Source organism: Haliotis rufescens, unplaced genomic scaffold (assembly GCF_023055435.1).
Source record: "Haliotis rufescens isolate VD_foot unplaced genomic scaffold, xgHalRufe1.0.p SCAF_11, whole genome shotgun sequence".
NCBI lineage: Eukaryota > Metazoa > Mollusca > Gastropoda > Lepetellida > Haliotidae > Haliotis > Haliotis rufescens.
Window position 1 is genome coordinate 13,675,091 of NW_025963791.1, and position 21,251 is coordinate 13,696,341.

Consider the following 21,251-nt stretch of genomic DNA (forward strand, 5'->3'; position numbering starts at 1 on the left):
AGTACGAGATCTAGCGCTAAGACTAAACAGTGTTTCAAATTATGGGTGAAGTCATTTATCTAGTTCTATGAGTGACCCCATTCGACTCCCGTCAAAATACATCGATAATGCATACAAAATACTTTTTTTGGTGAAAATGAATAATCTGTATCGAAGGGGAATTATAATCTATGTTCAATGCGCATTAACTTCTTAATAAGAATTATATTCTCTGGAAACAAGCATTGATTAAAACACTTTTCCGTTTCTCTTCTCCGCTATTGTCAGCGATGTTTCGCGCACTGTGGCGACAGAAAGTTCGACGAAATGGGAAATTCAACGAATATGACCGAATGTGTTCGGTTGCCGGTGCTGTCGGTTCCAACAGCGACTGTGTGGTGATTCCAATGAGAACCGCTGTTACGACGATAGTTACTGACTTTATATTGCATTTGAACCTATTCCTTCGCACTTGGTAGCCTGAATGTCTACGTACTATGGTGGGACAGACTCTACCCGGGACACACGGTAGTTGAATAAGAAGACAAGTTTATACAGTAGCATGATATTCTTCTTTATATTGAATAATAATATTAGTTTACAACAGTCATATTGCTAACTACATAGTATCTCTTGACCCTCCGGGGGCACGGGTGGCCCAGTCGTCTAAAACACCGCGATTCCCTGTGCAGAGTTGCGTCCCTTGGGCACGCCAGAAACCTATGATTGTGGGATCCAATCCCGGTTTGCTCTGATTATGTTTCTTGGTTTGTCAGCCCGTGCTCGTGGGTTTCACCGAAGTGGTAAACGTCTGAGACCTGCATCACTTCGGGCTTTCCTCCCACATCAAGCTGACACCCCGCGATATAACTGGAATACTGTTAAAAGCTGCGTTACACCAAACTCACTCACTCTTGACCCTCCATGAATAATGTCCGTCTGTTTATCACGGTTACATCCCCTCACTGATTAACTCGCTTGTCTTCTACCACTGAAGTGTTGAGCTGTGGTGAGGTTAGATGGGAATGGAATTTAAAGTCGCGTTCAAGATTATTGCACTTATATAGCCACGTGCGTGCACGTGTATGTGTGTGTATGTGTGTCTGCTTGTTTGTTTGTAGTTTAACGCCGCACTCAGCAATATTCAAGCAATATGACGGCGGTCTGTTAATAATCGAGTCTGGACCAGACATTCCAGTGATTGACATCATGAGCATCCATCCACGCAATTGGGATACGATGGCACGCATCAACCAATTCAGCGAGCCTGACCACTCGATCCCGTTAGTCGCCTCTTACGACAAGCATCGTCGCCTTTTACGGCAAGCATGGGTTGCTAAAGACCTATTCTACCCCGGATGTTCACGGGTCGTGTCTGCTGGCACAAGTCCCGATTAATGCCGGTTTCATAGTATTAACCCACTGAGATACCATGCCGCAGTTTAACACGGATAACCCACACAGACACAGTACACTGACTCTGAAACGACCACTCCTTGTTTTACCAGAGCACCAGGCAGGGTAACAACAAATATAATCTCTTCACGTGTTTTGGTATGACGCGGCCGGGGACTGAACCGTCAACCTCCACTCTCCGGTCAGACGCTCTGTCCACTAAATCCTGACAGAGGCAGTCCGTCTAAAACTGTGGTATTTATACTATTTATTTATATTCCTGCATATGTACTATTTATACTCCAAGGCGGGAGGTGGTGGCGTGGACATTCTCATGTAGTCCATGCCAGTTCACATGCCCATGCCAGTCTCAAAATCACTTCACTCTTCCTTGGTCATTTATTCCCAAACAGATCGGGAAGTTTACTGTAAATATTTAGAAACAGATCTCGTGGACGGACTGTAATTAATACTACTCAGTACACACTGTAAATGTCTACCAAATGTTTCTGCTCATTGTTGCTTGAACTATTTCCACATTAAGACTCGCAAAACGGTATAGATATTTAAAGTAGTCTAACAAACCAGTGCCACTGTTGTCAGTGTGGAAATATTGAGATACACTGCTTGGACAGTTTCTTGTAATCCGTTGTTAATCTGACAACTATTTCTATGTAAGCATTACCCCGAAACGCTCCCATACGCTGAATGTCTTCCTACGCACCAAGACGATAAGGAAGAGTTGCTTCCCTTACACCACAATGCGATGCTTTGTACCTAAAGTCATCTGATCAATATCTCAAGGCTGGTGTCGCTGTACTTATGTTTCTTTGTGTGAAGGGGATGTTCTTCAAGTACTACATATTAACATGTTACAGTTTGGAATGTAATCTCATTTTCCTGGAAATGTCGTTTCCGCATCATACGGCTGTACAGGGAAGGGGTAACTGGATGCTTCTCATATATCCTCATCCCCCTTGTCTAGAAGATAATCGTCCACATTCTTGATCTCAAACACAACAACACGTTTGCCATTGTTTTCATCCACTAGAGCGATGATTCTGGCATTGTCCGGCGTTAACGCCACGTGATGTAGTGTCGTGGGGATGCGGAAGGAATACAACATTTTCCTGTGGTAGTTCGCCCACAGCCTGACAACGCCTGTAGCCATGCCAGCCAGGGTGAAGCAGCCCTCTTTGGATAGCACTGCGTTGGTCATCTGAAAAAGAAGACTTTTTTCTCAAAATATGTTGAAGAGTTATTCACGTCGACATTGGCGTTAATAAATGCGAAGGGAGCAATACTGATGCCCATCTTTCTGTTGGTAAAACATGTTTCATGCCGTACAAAACAACTTAGTATTAACTTGGAATCAGAATTGAACAGACAGAACGGTTACCGATAATATTGGCATCGAACTTTGCTATTTGCTAACGTAACAGTTTAAAATTAACCACACCTTTCTTCTAAAACAGGTGGATCTGACAGGGTCTACACCATTCTGATAAAGTCCCCACACGTTTGGTAAGCGTGGCCTGGTTGTCTAATACCCCTTTCACATGCACAACATTTACTCACGTAAGTAATTTTACACATGTGTAACTATACAGACGTGTGTATATGTAAATTTACTATGCGTTCACATGAAAAGCCTCTTAGGTGTGAAAATAAAGTATGTAAATTGTGTAAGGCACACATATTCATCAGGTTTTTCACCACTTTGAACATAAAACAGGATGTTTACCAATCAAAGTTGAATGAGAAGAGAGTTACTTTACCGAAATCTTCGCATGAAGCAACATGTGTTTGATTTAATTTGTACACAAGGTTTTGACTCCAAGAAAACACTGTCTTCCCAGCTCTGGTTGTTCACATAAAGTTCGTACTGCTGTATACTGAATAGCGTCAACTAGAACTGTTGGCAATTGGTTAGGTGTTGGCAAACCAACAGAAATATTAATTAATATTAATCGTTCTCTGACGTTGGCATAAACGTTCACATTACAACATATACATACAGTGCAAATTTACATTTACATTTGCACCTGCTCCAGACATGATGTAAATGTGCCCCTGGTGTAAATATACACACATGAGTAAACGCGTTCACACGACAAGTATACTCACGTGTGTATTTTACACACGTATGCAAATACACACACATATGTATAGAGGTGCATGTGAACGGGGTACAAGGCGCCGCAATTCGCTTTGCAAAGTTGTGTCCCTTGGGCACGCCAGAGTCTTGTGATCGTAGGTTGGAATCTCGGTTCGTCCCGATTATGCTTCTATGTCTGTCAACACCCTTCCCGTGATCGTGGGTTTTACAAAAGTGGTAAACATCCGAGACCCCCATCACCTTGATACCCCTTTAACCCGTAATAACTGGAATACTGCTCAAAGCGGCGTTAAACCAAACTCAGAAACTCAGGAAACATGAAACATAAGAAATGTACTTCAGATGTTAGCGGCGTACATTGAAAATACTAGAAACGGTTTTAACCAATCAGAATCCAACGTTCATGTGCAAGGTGAGATAAATGGTAAGCAATAGACTTTGATACTAACCTTGTCTCCAGTTGCGGGTGAGTAGACCATCACCTTCCTCTGCATGTTCCACACACACACTCTGGAGGCCTCTGTAGTCAAGAGGTGGGCGTAGTCGCTGGTGAAGTACATGCTCCTCACTGCGGATCGGTGAGGCTTGGTGTGGCTCGACTTTATACTCTTACATGCCACTATACCCTCTTTACTAAACAGTTTGATAACTTTCAGGGTGGAAGTGTCCAGAACAAAAATATCCCCCTCACGAGTTCCAAACAACACTTCCTGTTCGTTGTAGAATCTAGACTTTGTAACCTTAATGTTGAACTCGGTTACGTTCTGGAAAGAAATTGTCTCGCCTTTGAAGCTGTCAGCGCCGGACGAATGACCACTCTTTGTCCTGAGGTCTGTTGTGATGCTCCTCTCCTCTCCTACAGTGCTGCCATCATCTGATGATCTGCGGTCGGCGTCTGTCACGTTCCAACTTATGATAAGTGTTCTGTCCTCTACTTTAAGAAAGCCTAGTACCACAGTGAGGTCCTTAGACAGGGTGACCCTTGCCTTTTCCATGGAGACAGTGCCAGTGATATCGCCGAGATGTAAGAAAAACTTTTGTTCCTCCTCCGTGTTGAGGTCAACAATAGTTAACACGAAGCCTGTGAAATACAGAAACACAAATACTTTCAGAAATGTAGGCATGCGCTTCACACATTGTACCCATGAAGGGAATCAAATCTGCATCTTCGGGGTGACGCTTGACTATTGGGCTACCCCACTGAATTCATGTTAAACGACAATGAAGGAACGTTTACCTTGTCGTGACACATTAACTGTTGCCATCTTCTTGGAGTCCGCACTTATGTCGCACCTCAGGACCTTTTCTCTTTGAAGAACAGTCTTCTTCTTACCAGTGCCGTTCACAATCTATACACAATGAAATAATCTCATAAATACCTTACAATCATAACTAATGAGCCTTTGTATATTTACTGAAATTACTTTTCATTAAGTTTATTCTTAAATCAAACTAAATATCAATATATTTCCTCGATGTGCCTTTCTGTACTGAATCTCTCGTAAATATAAAACGTCAACAGGCAAAGTTCCGGTGAAAATTAGATGAACGGATCACTGAATGAGTGGTAACACCAGGTGTTCGCGAAAAGGGAGAGCATGTCTTGTCCTACTGGTAGTACCTGCCTCTCACACAATTTTCACAAAAACGTAAGTCTTTTTTTATGTCAGACGGCACACAGCAGTACTCTTGCTATAATGGATAACAAAAACAAGCCCTTCTACCAATTAATCATAATCATTTAAACATAATCCATAACAAAATATATTAAAACCAACCGAGATCGTTTCTCTTTCTGCAGTGTCCCTTGTTATAAGACAAGCAGCTTGATCAAAGAAGACTGTCCTGAGCCTGTGGAATCTGCCACCAGGTGCCACCACCCTCACAGATAGCAGTTTCTCTCTCCTGACATCCCACCATGCAATCTTCTTTTCTCCGGTATAGGTGATGAAGATGTCGCCCCTACCTGCAGCAGTGTTGGAGGCATTGACCTCGAGGCAGTCCTGGAGGTTCCCTGACTGTTCCCAGTTGCCCCCAGACCGCTGTGTAGACTGTCCAGCAAAGATGTTCTCGTCAGTCTTATTGTAGAAAGCAGACACATCAGGACCGTTGAGAAACATTTTGCTTTTACCTTTCGACTCATACAGTTTATAGTAGGAGGGCAGATCAATCTTCTCTGACTCTTCCTTGATCAGGTCATCATCCCACATTATTTCAAACAGTTTCTCTCTTGCCGACCGGAGGATGTTTTGGAGGTTCCACAGCTTGGCTGTTCCGTCATTGTCAAGTGAGATGAGATGCTGGAAATGGATATGATCCGTCATGTAAAACAGCTGTTGGATCTTCTCTGTGTGGGAGGAGATGTTATGTATTCTTTGTCCAGAAGGGATGTTCATCACAACCACCATCCCTGTTGACATGCCAACTATGAGGAAGTGATCATCTTCAGAAGTTGTCATTGCAGTGACTTGTCCTGCTGTTTTCTTGGATTTCACCGATGCACTAAAAAGTTGTGTCCCTGAGTTGAGCAAATTCCCCCTGATGTTTCCAGTTTCAGAGGCAAGAAAGACGTGATCATGGCTCCTGGTAAACATGACAACATGGATGTCCTCATCAGCACATGAAAGTATACATTCAACCTCCTGATCAAGAATAGACAAGATGACTGCTTCTTTCTCGTACATAACCACTGCGTACTTGCCATCATTGGTCATGTAAAATGTGTTGCAGCGGCTGGACAAGGCCTTTTCCTCCAGTGGTATAGTTTCAAAGTTCTGCGGATCGGACATTTCCCAAATCCTCACACACCAGTCAGTTTGTATGTGGAGAGTGCAGATAGTGGGCTTGATTCTGTGTGACATACCTGCATCTCTGATTTGCTGGGGAGCTTTTATGACACTAGATGGCATCCCAGTCACAGCATGGAGTCGTTTGATGTGGCTGTCTGAAGCAAAGTATGCAGTTCCATCATCAAACACGTGAAGCCAAGTGATTCTACTGATACCAAGAGGTACCTTTCTCAAGAGTTTGCCTCCAAGGATATCCCATGTTTTAAGTGCATTGTCCATGAGCCCCGTCACTCTGTACTTGCCCCACACATGTGGTCTTTGAAGAGATGCTTCAACAGAAGCCAGACACTCGCCTGTTCCGAGTTCTATTGTCTGAAATTTTCCATTCATCAGAGACACTAGGTACAGGCCATCCTGACTTGGAAGCATCTGTTCTGAATGTCTGGTTACATTCCCATAAAAGAAGGAACCGCTGAAGAAACCACAGTTTGGAGAGGGGATCAGGATTGTTGTGTGTACTTGTTTCATCCATTCCTTGGATTGTTCAATGAACTGATTGAAGTGGTGGGAATGATGAGATGGGAACTGAGAGACTATGCTTGCAAGAGAAGTTGGGTTCTCCTCTAAGACATGCCTCAGGTTGAGTAAAAGCCTCCTCACCAAGAATATATCCTCATCCACCTGTAGTAAATCAACAATAGACTTTAAATCAAACAGAAAATCGTTCAAATATCCAGAGTATATCTCATTGATGATCCATTTGAAATTCAGCAGCACTGTCTCCTTGATTGTCTTCAGTGTATTTGGTACATCAGAACTGGAGCGGCTGAGATGGTAGGGGACTGATCTGAGAGTTCGCCAATTTTGGCTTATCAATGAAAGACCTTTTCTTTCTGTGATTTCTTTAGCTGTGAGGAGAAGCCCTCGTCTTGTGTACTGGAAGAACGATGCAAGCTGCCTGTGCATCAACATTTCAAATTCTTCTTGAAGGTAACGGTTTTGTATTGCACTTTTAAGTGATGTGTGTCCTATTTTCTTTAATGTTTCTCCTTCCACTTTCCTTTCTTCTAGGAAAGGATCCATCCACATGAAGACTCTGCATAGCTGTGCTTGATATGGGTATCCTTCCAGAACACTCAAATCTGAGTTTTCATTCTGAAGCTCATTCAAGAGATCTGAATCTGATAAGACCAGATGAAGGAGTTCCGAGTCCGCAAGACCATACCTAGATGTTGCTAGTAGAGACAGGACATACTTGGTAAATGCCAAACCTATGTTTTCCTCAATGTCTTCAATAAGTTTCTCAAAAGCCTCTGTTGCTGAGTCCAGGCTGAACCGCTCTGGTAGCGTGTGAGAAGGCCAATGGGCAGCAATAACACCCACTGCAGTCAGTGTAAGTGGTGTTTCTTCATAACCGATCTGTTTCAGAACCATATTGAACTGATCACCTGTCACTGTTTTGTCTGCAACCTCTAGGATTTTGTTTATGGTCTTCTTCCTCTCGTCTCCCACAATACCTTCGATAGTATAAAACTGTCCTGGCTGCGGACTTGCCTTGAGCAGTTTCAGATATGGATGATCACGATCTATGGTCAAGACGAGAGAAACATTAAGCGGAAGATCTTCCATGAGAGCCCATACATGGTGTGGTTCAAGATCTGACACATTTTCAAGGCCATCTAGTACGATGACCAAAGGACCAACATCCTCATCTCCAGAGGCTTCTGTCAACAATATCCGGAAGATCTTAATAATGTCCACAAGTGTAGCCAGTGGAGGGAACCTGACAATCAGTGTGTAGAGGAAGGCTATCTGTTTGCAGGTACTAATCAGTGTGTGATACAGTGAAGACGTTCTCAATGACCGACCAATGAACCGGATTATTGTGTTGACCTTTGGATTCCAGTTAACAGAGCATTCTGCAATGTGCGCAGCAAATGAACTTTTCCCTGAGCCCTTGTCTCCACATATGATGGCTGTCCTCTTGAAGGCTGGGTTCGCCAAGATGTCCCTTATCTGCTCAGTCAGTTGCTGGTTGTTCTGGTCCGTGTAAGATTTGTTGAGGAGCTTCTGGTGATTGACGTGCTGGATGAGATCAGCTGTTCCTGACACATGGTCAGCGATGTAGAATTGCTGGAGATCAAGGTTTTTCTCTATCAGGGTCATCACGTGTGAAAGGAACACATTACAGAGGCTCCTCATATAGTTCAATGTCTTCTTTCCTTTTGCGATAGGCACAATGTTTCCCTCGCAACCATTGTTTTCAAAGCAGCGTGTGATTATTGCAAGCAGATTTGCGAAACCTTTGTCATGATGTTCCAAACTGCTGTCCCTCATGAAGCAGAGGAGCTGACTGCCAGGCTCTCTACACCCGTAGAGTCCTGTCTCCACTTCCTTGGCGCAAACTGTAATGCATACAGAGACTATATTACGAAGTTAAAATACTTTCCACGTCAGTGTGCATGTGTGTGGGTTTGTTTGTTGTTGCACCCGGTATCAAAATATATATCATCATGTAAATAAACGAGTGACATTACCAGACAACCCATGCTGCTTGTGAACAATGGCACTCTCTGAACCAAGTCACCGAGCCTGACCACCTGAACCATTCAGTCGCCTCGTCCTTTACGACCAGCATAAGTTGCTGAGGACCATTTCTAGCCCGGAATCCCCGAAGGGATTCATATCAGTCGTTCATTTATAGAACTTAAGTATATGAAAGTATAATCCATCACCGAATAGTTTTCACGAATTGAACACATTGATAGAAAGTCAATACTAGTATCTGAATATGATCTTATGTATTTTTATGATGAAATTTTAGTGTTATCGTTATTTCTAAGTTTCATGGTTCGTGTGTTTGATTAAATATATGGAACACTCACTAGACCACTTATAGAAGTCCTTTGTTCTCCTCCCGAACTTCCCGTCCTCTCTGAGGATATACATGGCCTCTGTAAGGAGTTCCTTCAGATTGTCCTCTGCCTCTTCCGCATCAGGCAGGTTCTGTAGGTCCTCTCTCTGTGGGTAACAATTAACATATATTACCCCCTTATGTATATAAGTAATCACTAAAACATGTCGACCCGTGAAGATTCCGGGGTAGAATAGGTCTTCAGCGTAAAAGGCGACTATGCTTGTCGTAAAAGGCGACTAACGGGATCGGGTGGTCAGGCTCGCTGACTTGGGTTGATGCATGTCATCGATCCCAATTGCGTGGAGGGGGCACGGGTGGCCCAGTCGTCTAATTCGCCGCGATTCGCTGTGCAGAGTTGCCTCCCTTGGGCACGCCAGAAACCTATGATTGTGGGTTCGAATCCCGGTTCGCCCCGATTATGTTTCTAGGTTTGTCAGCACCATACCCGTGCTCGTGGGTTTCATCGAAGTGGTAAACGTCTGAGACCTGCATCACTTCGGGCTTTCCTCGGACATTAAGCTGACACGCCGCGATATAACTGGAATACTGTTAAAGCGGTGTTAAACCCAACTCACTCACTCACTCACTCCAATTGCGTGGATCGATACTCATGATATTAATCACTGGATTGTCTGGTCCAGACTCGATTTTTTACAGACCGCCGTCATATAGCTGTAATATTGCTGAGTGCGGCGTTAAACAACAAACCAACCAACCAACTAAAACATGTCACCATTGGTTCCCACAAGACAACAACTTATATATAATTGAATGAATGAATGAGTCGTACTGTCAACACTATGTCAACAGTGCTGATATGTACATGTTCTTGTCTTACCGCGAGCTCATACAATGGAGATAAGCGGTTGGTGTCGAGACGGTAGTATTCGTCCAGGAGTTCAACGCCATCTATCTTCTGCTTGATGACAACATCCCTGATCTGCTCCAGCTCGTCCTTTGTCATGAAGCCTGGCAAATCTTTGTCCAGTTGTTCACCGACCAGACACTACAAGGAAGATTGTAGCAGCTTATGATATACACCAGTCAGCAAAAGCCAGCATAATCGTAATCAGAACGCCATCACGCCGAACGTATGCCTTCGTTTTTGGTAAAAGACAATTTCAGAACAAATACAAGTTCAAACGTTGGCCATACTCATTTACATCTGTAGGACAAATTGGTACCACCATATTGACCAAGATATGCACCCAGAAGACTTTTAAACTGTCACTGAGGCAGTTTTAATAGATTGTGTTTGTCTACTGCACTGACTAGTAACCGGTTAAAGAAGGCACTACTAAGTACTATGTTAAACTATGTTAACTGACCACGAAGTTTGGTCCCACGGAGAGCCGGCGGCACTTTTCTACTTCCACCTCACACATCTTGAAGGTCATGACGTCATTGCCCAGTTTGTCCATCCCGGTCCTCAAGTCCACCACGTGACAGTTCATCCCCAGTTTCTCACAGTACCGCCTGAGTTCTGGATAAGCCACCTCCGCCAAAAACTCCCGCTCCTCTGCCATGTCTGTATAGATGACAGGTAAGATTTTGTTGTGATATACATTACGAATTATTCTCCCAGACGAAAAAGTGTTGATTGAATTTACTCCAAATTTCAGCTAGATTCTAAGAGGTTTCTGTGTGTTTGAGCCGGGAATAGACAATCTAATTACCGTCCTCATGGCACAATGATATACAAACATCAAGCATTCTTGATATGACAGATGTCAACGATATAATCGAAAATAATTATATAATTACATTTTAAACGATCATATATTATATTCTTTATCCAACACCTGCGTTGTCTCGTGGTAGAGCGTCCGCCCGGAGAGCAGAAGGTCCGGTGTTTTATCCCGGCCGCGTCATACCAAACGACGCTAAAGGTATTTGTTGTATATGTCTGGCGCTCGGCATTCAGGGGCAACAACAAGGACTTGTCGGCTCGGAGTCATTATACTGTGTTCATGTTAAACTGCGGCATGGTATCTCAGTGGGCTAGCACTCATGAACGTCGCTATATAAGTGCAATAATCTTGGACGCGACTTTAAACCCCATTTTCACTTACGTCACCTCACCTCTACCTGTATATATGCGAATCTGAAGCTGATATTAATAATATTCCCCACCTGGTGTGGCCGTCAGGTAGATCCTGACCTCAGACCGTGGTATATCCTTGTCAAGTTTGAGTTTGGCTGCCTTCAGATTGACCAGCATCTCTTTCTTCATGTTCATCCACTTCTGAGGCGTGGTCCGGACTCTCGTCTTGGCGCTCCGTATCCTGAGATTGGCAGTAAAGGAGGAAGACCTTTGTCGGGAGATGTTGCAGATCTGGGAGGTGGTGGTGGTGGTGGAGGTGGAGGTGGAGACGGAGGCTCGACGGAAGGAGTCAAGCCTCCCGAAATCCAGCTGTTCCTCCCCCGGGCTCACATAGGCCAGCTGCTGGAACCCTGCAACAGAAGAGGAGAGATCTCTGTCTGTCTGTTCATTTGGCAACTAGGTCTCATCAGGGCCCAAAACGTGTATACTATACGACTCCAAGTTTGATAGGGATATTATAATCTTTCCGTGATACGCGTGATAGAAGAGCGTATCTGATTATCCCTATCAAAAGTCGAGAAGTATATGATCAGCAGTGTCAAATATGCATGTGTGGTGTAAGGCTACATATCATCATGTTACATATGAGAGATGTTTACAAGATTTTATTCTTGGACCCAAAAGGGGAATTTGCAAGTATTTCATAAAAATGTTCATCACAAATTTGAAGGTAGCATGTATATATATTACGATAGTGGGTAAAGTGTAATACCACAAATTAAATATATAACATTCTATAAATGAAAAATTGTTTGTACTCACGATAGTGTCTCCATTTACGTACAATTTTATCTTTGGAGTTGATCATAATACATGCATTCGCTGATTGAGTGAGTATGGTTTTACGTCGCTATTAGCACTATTTTATCAATATCACAGCAGAGGACTCCAGAAGTTGACATTACACATTTAATCCTTGTTGGAATCAAACCCGGGCCTCAGGTGTGATGAGCGAAAGCTTGAACCACAAGGCTACCCTACCGCCCGATACTCTTGGAACTATTAAATTCATACCTATTTTTGTCAGATTCGATACACTGGGTTACACAAACACGAAAGGACAGATAAAATATACAATCATCTACACCCATGTGTATATTTATTGCTATGAGCATGACAAAACCAGGACATTGTTAACACCGCTACGAGTCATGGAATACATTCAACCATAATGGTTACTAACGTAAAAGCAACGCCTAGACCGCAGAAGGTTAAATCTACCAACTAAGTTCAGATGTTCTACAGCCCACATACACTAAAAATGGTACTTTTGTGCTAGTTGTGTTATTCCGCTAGATATTCACTAAGTTTAATAACTAAATAATAAAATGCTATCAGGAAGCATGTCAACACAATGTGGCAAGAAGGGGTATTACGGACACGACACAGAAACACATAACATGCAATACAGAACATGCACTATTGTAATAACTCAGTGACATGCACGAATATATGTTTGATAATGACGTTTTGTATATGGTTCGATATAATCAGCATACTGAAATAGCCTTAATGTAATATATATCTACCACAAGTAATCCTTCGTTAGACGAATCCAACTTTGCAATACATGTGCTGCAGATTAACATTGCTAAAAATATATGTGCAATAACTCTAGATTGTAGTAATCCTTATTAGGCATAACCAATAATGTAATATACATATGTTATACTTTGTCCTTTGTAAGAAAATCCAACAATGTGATATTAATGTGCTCTATTAGTCCTTGTTGGACTATCTAATAATGTGATACACAAGTATTTCATACTGTCAGTAACTAGGCGTATCCAACACGGTAACTGAGATAGTCGTTGTCCTTAATTGTCCCGAAGTGATTTGATCGGTCTTATAGGTGAGGTGAAGTGGGGTTTAACGTCGCGTCCAAGATTATTGCACTTATATAGCGACGTGCATGCACGTGTGTGTGCGTGTGTGTGTGTGTGTGTGTGTGTGTGTGTGTGTGTGTGTGTGTGTGTGTGTGTGTGTGTGTGTGTGTGTGTGTGTGTGTGTGTGTGTGTGTGTGTGTGTGTGTACTAGACCGGACTGATGCCGATTTATAGTGCTACCTCACTGAGATACCATGCCGCAGTTTAACATGAATACCCCACTCAGACACAGTATATTTTAGCCCCTTAATGCCGAGCGCCAGACAGGGTAACATTAAGTACCATCTTTTAACGTCTTTTGGTATGACGCGGCCGGGGATCGAACTCCGGACTTCCACTCTCCGGGCGGACGCTCTACCAATAGACCACGGAGGCGGTCGATCGGTCTTTTAACCCCCATATACTGAAACAGTACTACTCGAACAAAGTCCTCAATTTATGTTTACATTTAAGCATGTGAGCATATATCTAACACCTTTAGCATCTTATTTGTTAGTAAGATTTTTTTACTCAACTACTAAAGTAGTTTTGAAGTGCAACAGACCAAGACTGTGTTCAGTATCTAACATAAATAATTAGTCATAAATTGTAAAGCAACTAAACCCTTTACTTTGCATTCGGGGTTTTAATGACGCTCAACAACGACTGCAATCCAAAAAATTGAACGTTGTGTCTTTTTGGATGACATCCTTTGTTTATTTTTTCCTGGACGCTTAAGGTTTTACTACGAACAGCACAGGAATAGGCGAAGGATCAGAAATGAGTTTTATACAAAGATCCAGATGTGTAAATAAAGAGATAGTAGTCTAAGGGTTAGACGGACGTTGTTGTTAAATTGAAGAGGTATAGGAACATTGTTTGTGGATCGGTCCCTACGAGGACTCTAGGTAAAGCCGGTATCAGCAAGAAACTGGTGCTCATATTACCTCGCCATTCACTGAGCAGCTCAGAAAGCTTTTTGAACCTTGCAGCTCTGTATATACAAGTATATCACAATCATGGAACTATGTTACAAACTGAAATAGTTGAAATCGCAATACAAATGTGCCACAGACAATAGACTTTACATCCATATCACAGAGAAACTCCGTTCCTAGAGAAACAGACCTCGGCTCCGTTCCACAGTGCGATCTCAGCGCTAAGAGGTTCGTAAGCGTTTGTTAAAGTACGGGAGTTACGATCATCTTAGCGCTAAAATTAAGATCGCTTTGTGGAACGGGGACCAGATTAACGAATCATGGGTTCAAAGTTTGTTTTGGTATGTTGTTTTACGCCGCACTCAGCAATATTTCAGCCATGTGCAACGGCCTGCAATTAATCGAGTCTGTACCAGACAACCCAGGGATCGATATCGTGAGCAACGTCCCTTGCCGTCGGGGTACAAGGACACGCTATCAAACAAGTCACCGAGCCTGACCACCCGATCCATTTGGTCAACTCGTACGACCAGCATAGGTTGTCCGGGACCAATTCTTACCCGAAACCCCCACCCGGAATTATGTGGGTACATAATATCTTTGAACATACGTTGACGTTCCAAACTGGTCTGATAAGCAAGATTTCCGTACTTAAAGGGTATTGGATAACGGGGGTTCTCTGTGTGTGTTTGAATAACAGAATCACCATTTGATTCATATAATTTAGATTGAAGAACAACATCAGAAGTAAATAAACGTGCAATTTGAAACATGTAATTTTCAGTGTAGCTGTTTCCTGACGAGTCATACCTATGTATGACTACCGGGTGATCATCAACTGCTCTGTAGGATATCCCTTGGATAATGAATGTGCCTAATCTTAAAGCCAAATCAGGTGACTGTACCTCTTTTTGTGGTATTCAGGGTCTCCGGCCGGAAACGGAACCCGGTTGCTTCGCGCACGCCCAACAGCATCCAGTGACGCATTTCGGGGCCCTCTTCTTGCAAGCTGAAGGTGGAAAAAAAAAAAAACCCAATATTTTCTATAAATTAATCATGACTAATAATTCATATCAATGTTTATTCAACATCTCTCAGAGGCTAATGTTATTGAATAAAATTATCATCAATTTTAACGCACAAATCTATAGTCTCCTTCTCAAAATGATTGACGAGTGTTGTACCACTGAATGCCCCATGCCGAGATATAACAGTTTGCTATCGCACCTCACTGCAATACTCACATCCGACATCTGTCGCATAGCAACGTTGTTACACTTCCAGGCATTTCCTAATTTGGGATAAATAAACTGTGAATAAACTTATTTGACAAGCCAATTAAGAATACATGATTAGGATAATGTTTGAATATTAAATCTTATATAAGTTATGGAAAGACAAAGGTTATTATTTCATAGTATTTCCATATTGCATGGCCTATAGTTCTCTACTTTTCATAAGGATAACGATATATTTAACTACGTTCCCAAACAAAACATGAGGATATGTTAAATTTTAACTTGAAATAAACAAAAAATGCGTACGTTTCCATGGTAATGTTAAATATTGACATTAATTATTTCCCTATCAAAAGTTGTGCAGTATGGTATACTGACGTATCCAGAGTGGCTCTTCTCTGTACGGTGGTTTGATCTTTTGGTATTTGAGGGACAGCGCAGTCGAGGCTCTCTCTACACGCTGGTGTTTGATCAGGGGGTGGAACTCGATCTGGGGGACACGCAAGTACATCCACAGACATAGGGACAGAAACGCAAAGGGCTGCGTGATGGAAATTCACATATAAGAAAAACCTACAAACAGACACTGTTAAAATAAATTTTAAATTATATGAATGAAAGAACGAAACAACACATTACCGTTTTGAAGATAATACTATTATTACGATGAAGCATTTGTTGCAGCAAATAAAACATGAACACTGTTTTTCACACTTCTGACGAAAATTGTCAAAAAGGAAAAATGCATTTAAAATATAGTGGTAAAGATGAAACAATGAATGCAGGTTTTTCAAATGATTTTAAAACGATTTTAAAACGTAAACTTCTCGCTTTGAGGAAGGATAAGTGTCCCTTGATAAACAGCATTCAATCATTCAGGACAGACACTACCGCCTTCTGTTGGAAGAGGCTAGAACAACAGCGAGTAATAGTTCGTTCTTGGGTTTCCGCCTACGATGTTCAGAAACCGCTACATAACGAGGCAATTATCTTTCGAGGCAAGGGAGTTAACTGGCTCTTAAACATTGGAGCTTAATGTTGCAGGAACACCAGTAGGCATGCAGTTCTTAGCCGTTTGACCATAGGTTCCTGGCCCGCCTGAAGGACGCAACTCTGCACAGCGAAATGGGGCGCCACAGTATGACGCATAGGCTAGTTACTAGTGCGTCAAACGTGACACATACTCCAGAGCCAGGACCGCATTACACCGCGTCATGGGCTATATTTACAAAACAATTCACCTTATAAATAATAGCTTCATGTACAGGATAATCGAACCGAAGGCCTATGATTGCGATATATGCTGACTTAAAGATGGTTTATTATCAATAAAAATCCCACTGGGCTGGTTATTTATTGCCTGTGCATTGATTGCCATGTACAAGACACTTCAGAATTCCCTTGTAACATATGGAGAATATAGTAGATTTGTAAACAGATTTTACCTGAGCCTAATCTTTTAATTCCCCGTAGAGATTAACGCTTGAGGTGTGCCTAGCAGGTGGTTGTGTTGTCAAACATGAAATATACACACCTCAATATCATGGGGCGGTTGGGTAGCCTAATGGTTGACAGTTAGCTCGTCACGCCGAAGGCCCGGGTTCGAATACCAACATGGGTACAACGTGCGAAATTTATGTCTAGTCTCCCCTCCGTCATATTGTTTGGATATTAAAAAAGCGACGTAAAAGTATACTCACTCATTCATTAACTCGATGTCGTTCAAAACGATAAAATGGTATTCTTAGCAACACTATGATAGTATTAGCACTCCGCTTGTCTCGAACAACGGATAAGTCGATGTGTTTTCTATTGACTTCGAGTTAACGAATGTTGTTCATGTATATACAATGTACTTTTTAGGAGAATACCTGGTCGGTAATATACCTAAGAATACTTGGATGCTCATTAACATCCCAAAGGAAATTCGGTCAAGGTCAAACATAAAATATAAAGGTAGACATATCTATTCGTCCGATGTTGGTTCAGCGCCACCTACATTTTCCCGTTTAACTCCAAGTTTGATGAGCAGCTCATCTTCCATGGCAGTCTTCGCCCGGCGGACTTCCGGTTCCGGCGGCTTGTTCCAGTCTTCTTCATGTCTAGTTTCCATGGTGATCAGTCAAATATAGCATCAGGAGTGACTGGAGACGTGGTCAGCACGCGACATCATGTCTGCAGTGTAAGCTTCGGTAAGTAAAAGAGTCCATGGCAAATGAAAAAGTGAAATAAATCTCGCGAGCAGACGACAAATGGGGCTACTAGCGTTTAACAATGTCATATTAGTGTCTAGTGTTTAATGAAGCTGAGAAAGTATATTGTGGCGGTGTCCATGTGTATATGCCGTGTAACAAGTCAGACTCATACATACAGATTGAAAGTACCATCGATGTAAGGATCTCGACATACATAAACACCGACTCGGTGCCTTAACCTAACTCCGAGAACTTCATGGTCTGACGACGTTTGTTTGAAAAGGTTCCGAGAGGTCCCGAAAGCAGCGCTACACACAAATACATCTGCCAGTATATCAAACGCGCTTTTGAGTCATGTAGTCGTAATTCATAACCAGATTATCAAACAATGTTTGCTGACCAGTGGTCAGACGATGGGACCTACCCGTAACCAAGGCAATCGTCTAATGCAGCAGATGTGACGTCCCGGTTACAGATGCAGCCACGAGTTACCGAAGTGGCGATATATCGCCTGTGACCCATAGCTCTGTCAGATCAGACGCCTTCTTACTAGAGCCATAAGACATTTATTCCATCGACTGGAAGACGACTAAATTGGTGTGGTGGAGTGAAAGTCACCTTTGTCCGTGAAATGCCGTAATCACCTGCTGAGCACCCAAACCCTGGCCGTTCAATTGGCAATCACTTTGATCTCATCAGAAAGTGATCAATCAATAGATGCCTTACCACGACAAAGCCACGAATTTCTCGCCGTGGACTTACGCAGGCAATAAGGCAGGTCCAAGCCAGCAAATACTGGAGCGACCGATTGATTTAGGGGCTGTCGACAACAGGCTGTCCCACAAGGGGACACATTCGCCCGGTGACCATTGGGACTTGGGGGCAGAGAGGTGGGGTAAGGGGGGGATGGGGGTTGGGGAGATTGTTCCTGTGGCAGTAGGTCTCTCCCTTGGGTACTTTCTTACACATACATAACCCATTATCTCACACTATAGCAATAGAGGAAGCTGAGGGAATGAGTGAGGTTGGTTTAATGACGCTTAGAACAGTATTTCAGTTATTTCATGGCTTGATGTGTGAGGAAAGCAGAATGCGGGTCTTAGGCCTTTACCACTTCGGTGAAACCCACGAGCACAGGTGTGGTTCTGACAAACCTAGAAACTTAATCAGGGCACGCCCAAGGGACGAAACTCTGCATCAATAAATGGAAGTTATGGGCGGGGTGCGTGGCTGGAAGAACGGGTGTGGCTGGGTTTGGGGATTGGGGATGGTTGAGATGTGTGAGTTGGAGGATGGTGTTTGAATACACATCTGTCATTCAGTAATGTAAGCGTAAAATACATTTTCGAGATAAGTTGATCTGACCTGTAGAATGTTTGGTACCTTGGCGCACACTAACACCAAAAGGTACCAACAAGGCGGATCAGTGAGTCAATATGTTTTTTTACGCCGCGGTTAACAAACTTCCAGTTGTGTCATAACGTCATGTACATATTCACATCTGGGCCAGACAGACCAGAGGATATAACCCATCCACACCATCAGACCACGATGACACACATCAGCGAGGTCACACATTGTTACCACAATCCTCCTCAGTCCGACTATAGGGATGGGTACAGGGAATCTATTCATCTCGGAACACTCCCCGTGGAGCATTGAGCGAGCCGTGCAATTAGTCTATGTTATAGTTGTTTCTTCGTTAAAGACGGGCAGTAAAGGTCACTGAAACACAAGGGGAACCTCCCTATCGAGGTTTATTAGTTTCGGGGGCCGATGTGCAGAAGTAGACAACGAGTCTTCGCGCGTCTCAACAGCTTCAGTGTTTGAGTTGCCCCAGTCGTGGATGGCATTGTATATAGACTTACACGTGATAGGGCAATATAACACGTGGACAAGTGACAATTAGGCAGGGTGACATGTGGGTACTGACTATTGGGCAATAGAGATTTATACTAGTTATATGGCCCTTTAGAATCGTATCTGTATAGCAGGAGAGCTCTCCAACTGTGTTGTTTAAACAGCCACAATGGCAGGTGTTGCTAAGGGATACACTGCTGCCACAGGTTGAATCTAATCTGTAAATATGATTAGAGTTGGGTTTAACCTGATAGACAGCGAGCAGTCTGTCTGCAGACAGACATCCTCGAGTGTCCAGGGTGTAATATACCCATTCTAGTATGATAAAAACTCTGGATCCATTTACCATAGCTTCGTCTAGGAAGTGACGTCGCCATTTCTCGTATCCTTTATTTAGGGGGCGGTCGGGGAGCCTAGTGGTTAAAGCGTTCGCTCGTCACGCCGAAGACCCGGGTTCGATTCCCGACATGGGTACAATATGTGAAGCCATTTCTGGTGTCCCCCGCCGTGATATTGCTGGAATATTGCTTAAAGCGGCGTAGAACCATACTCACTCACTCACTCACTCCTTTATTTAGCACAAAATTTCTATCGCTAATGACTATTATTTGATTGGACGGCTATTTTTAACGTCGAATCTTTCGAATCGGGCTGTAAATGAAGCTACGGCGGCGAAAGATCCAGGGTATGTATCATTGTAGAATGGGGGTATAACACACTGGTAGATGAGGATGACACACAGATATCACTTTAGCAGATGCCTATCAGGTTATCAACGTATATTACTCTTAAAGAGCACAAGATATTTTTTCATATAAACTATATCGGGTGTTCTTTAACTTCTTTAGAGTAGTATATATAACACAAGTAGTTTGTAGATATTACCAAAATTAAGTTATTTATAGTTTCGCTTAACGCCGTTCTGAACTGTATTTCAGTTTTACCTGGTGGCAGCTTGAGGAAGTCCACGTGTTTGGGCGTGGTACTGACACAAGTATCACAATCAGGTCGAATATGGGATTCGAAGCAACGGATTCTGGCACGACTAAGGGAGGCAATTCTGCACATCATATGGCGGTGCCTTGGATGATTAGTCTACTAGAAATGTGAACTTCGCATTACACATATTTAGTGTTGTTTAAAGACACACAACAGAGAGATTTCTTTGTAAGATGGTCTGTATGAATATGGATATACACATGTGTCGAGATTAATAGCTTTGGTTATTCAGGATAACCCTTGACTTGCCTTTGCATGTGTTTGTGACGGGTGCCACCCTTGGGGGAAGGGTACTCTAAATCACTAAATGATAATGATTAAAAATAAAATGCTTCCTACATAGTCGGAATCGTACAACGGACGTACAATTTTTAGCAGAGATTGTTTGTCGTGATGGAAATCATAATGGACACATCAAGTAGTTTTTGTGTAGGAACGCCAAGTATATTTCAGCTGTTTGATGTTTTGGTGAGCATGCATTGATAGGCCTGATTGTTATCGTCCGTTTACGAGCTACGGTCATGATGTCAAATGCCGTCGAGACCCGTTGGTAACTACGAACCGTACAGCCATCGTGTTGCATGTTGACTTAATGTCGTCATAACATAATCACACATAACCATGTCTGCGTGTAATCAATAATCACATGATCACAAAATAATTATTTTAATTTTGGAAAATCCTTTCTTACCTTTCCGTGACGCTGACAGTTGTGCAAGCAGTTCCACCGCGGTTACCTTTCTAATTTGGCCCTAATGTTAGCTGCGTAGAGTCGCTATCGGTGTCAGACAGTCATTACAAGCCTGCAAATCTCGCACACATCAAACCCAACATAGAGCCTAACAACAAATAG

The 21,251-nt window shown here is 42.8% G+C and overlaps 1 protein-coding gene across 3 annotated transcripts; it reads right to left on the bottom strand.

The window, feature by feature from the left end:
* Positions 1-1,229: 1,229 nt before the first annotated feature.
* LOC124110658 (NACHT domain- and WD repeat-containing protein 1-like) lies at positions 1,230-21,222 on the bottom strand. 3 transcript variants are annotated; one of them, XM_048392267.1, is made up of 14 exons: positions 21,090-21,222; positions 17,344-17,519; positions 15,723-15,834; positions 15,351-15,397; positions 15,012-15,115; positions 14,116-14,162; positions 11,333-11,653; positions 10,528-10,727; positions 10,038-10,205; positions 9,168-9,303; positions 5,272-8,687; positions 4,731-4,842; positions 3,943-4,574; positions 1,230-2,593 (listed from the first exon to the last, which is right to left on the bottom strand). In XM_048392267.1, the coding sequence occupies exons 2-14, from the start codon at positions 17,455-17,457 to the stop codon at positions 2,333-2,335; spliced, it is 5,670 nt and encodes a 1,889-aa protein (XP_048248224.1). In that variant the 5' UTR covers positions 17,458-17,519; positions 21,090-21,222; the 3' UTR covers positions 1,230-2,332. The 3 variants fall into 3 exon arrangements, with proteins under 3 accessions (XP_048248224.1, XP_048248225.1, XP_048248226.1); XM_048392268.1 differs by lacking the exon at positions 21,090-21,222 and adding an exon at positions 17,964-18,127; XM_048392269.1 differs by lacking the exons at positions 14,116-14,162; positions 17,344-17,519; positions 21,090-21,222 and having other exon boundaries at positions 1,231-2,593; positions 15,723-15,833.
* Between the last annotated feature and the right edge of the window lie 29 nt (positions 21,223-21,251).

Coding starts and splice junctions, on each gene's coding strand:
- LOC124110658 (XM_048392267.1), bottom strand. CDS start 17,457: ATGGAAACTAGACATGAAGAAGACTGGAACAAGCCGCCGGAACCGGAA. Junction 4,843..5,271: donor CAGAAAGAGAAACGATCTCG/GTTGGTTTTAAT, acceptor CATTGTGTATAG/ATTGTGAACGGCACTGGTAA. Junction 2,594..3,942: donor CACCCGCAACTGGAGACAAG/GTTAGTATCAAA, acceptor CTTCTTTTTCAG/ATGACCAACGCAGTGCTATC.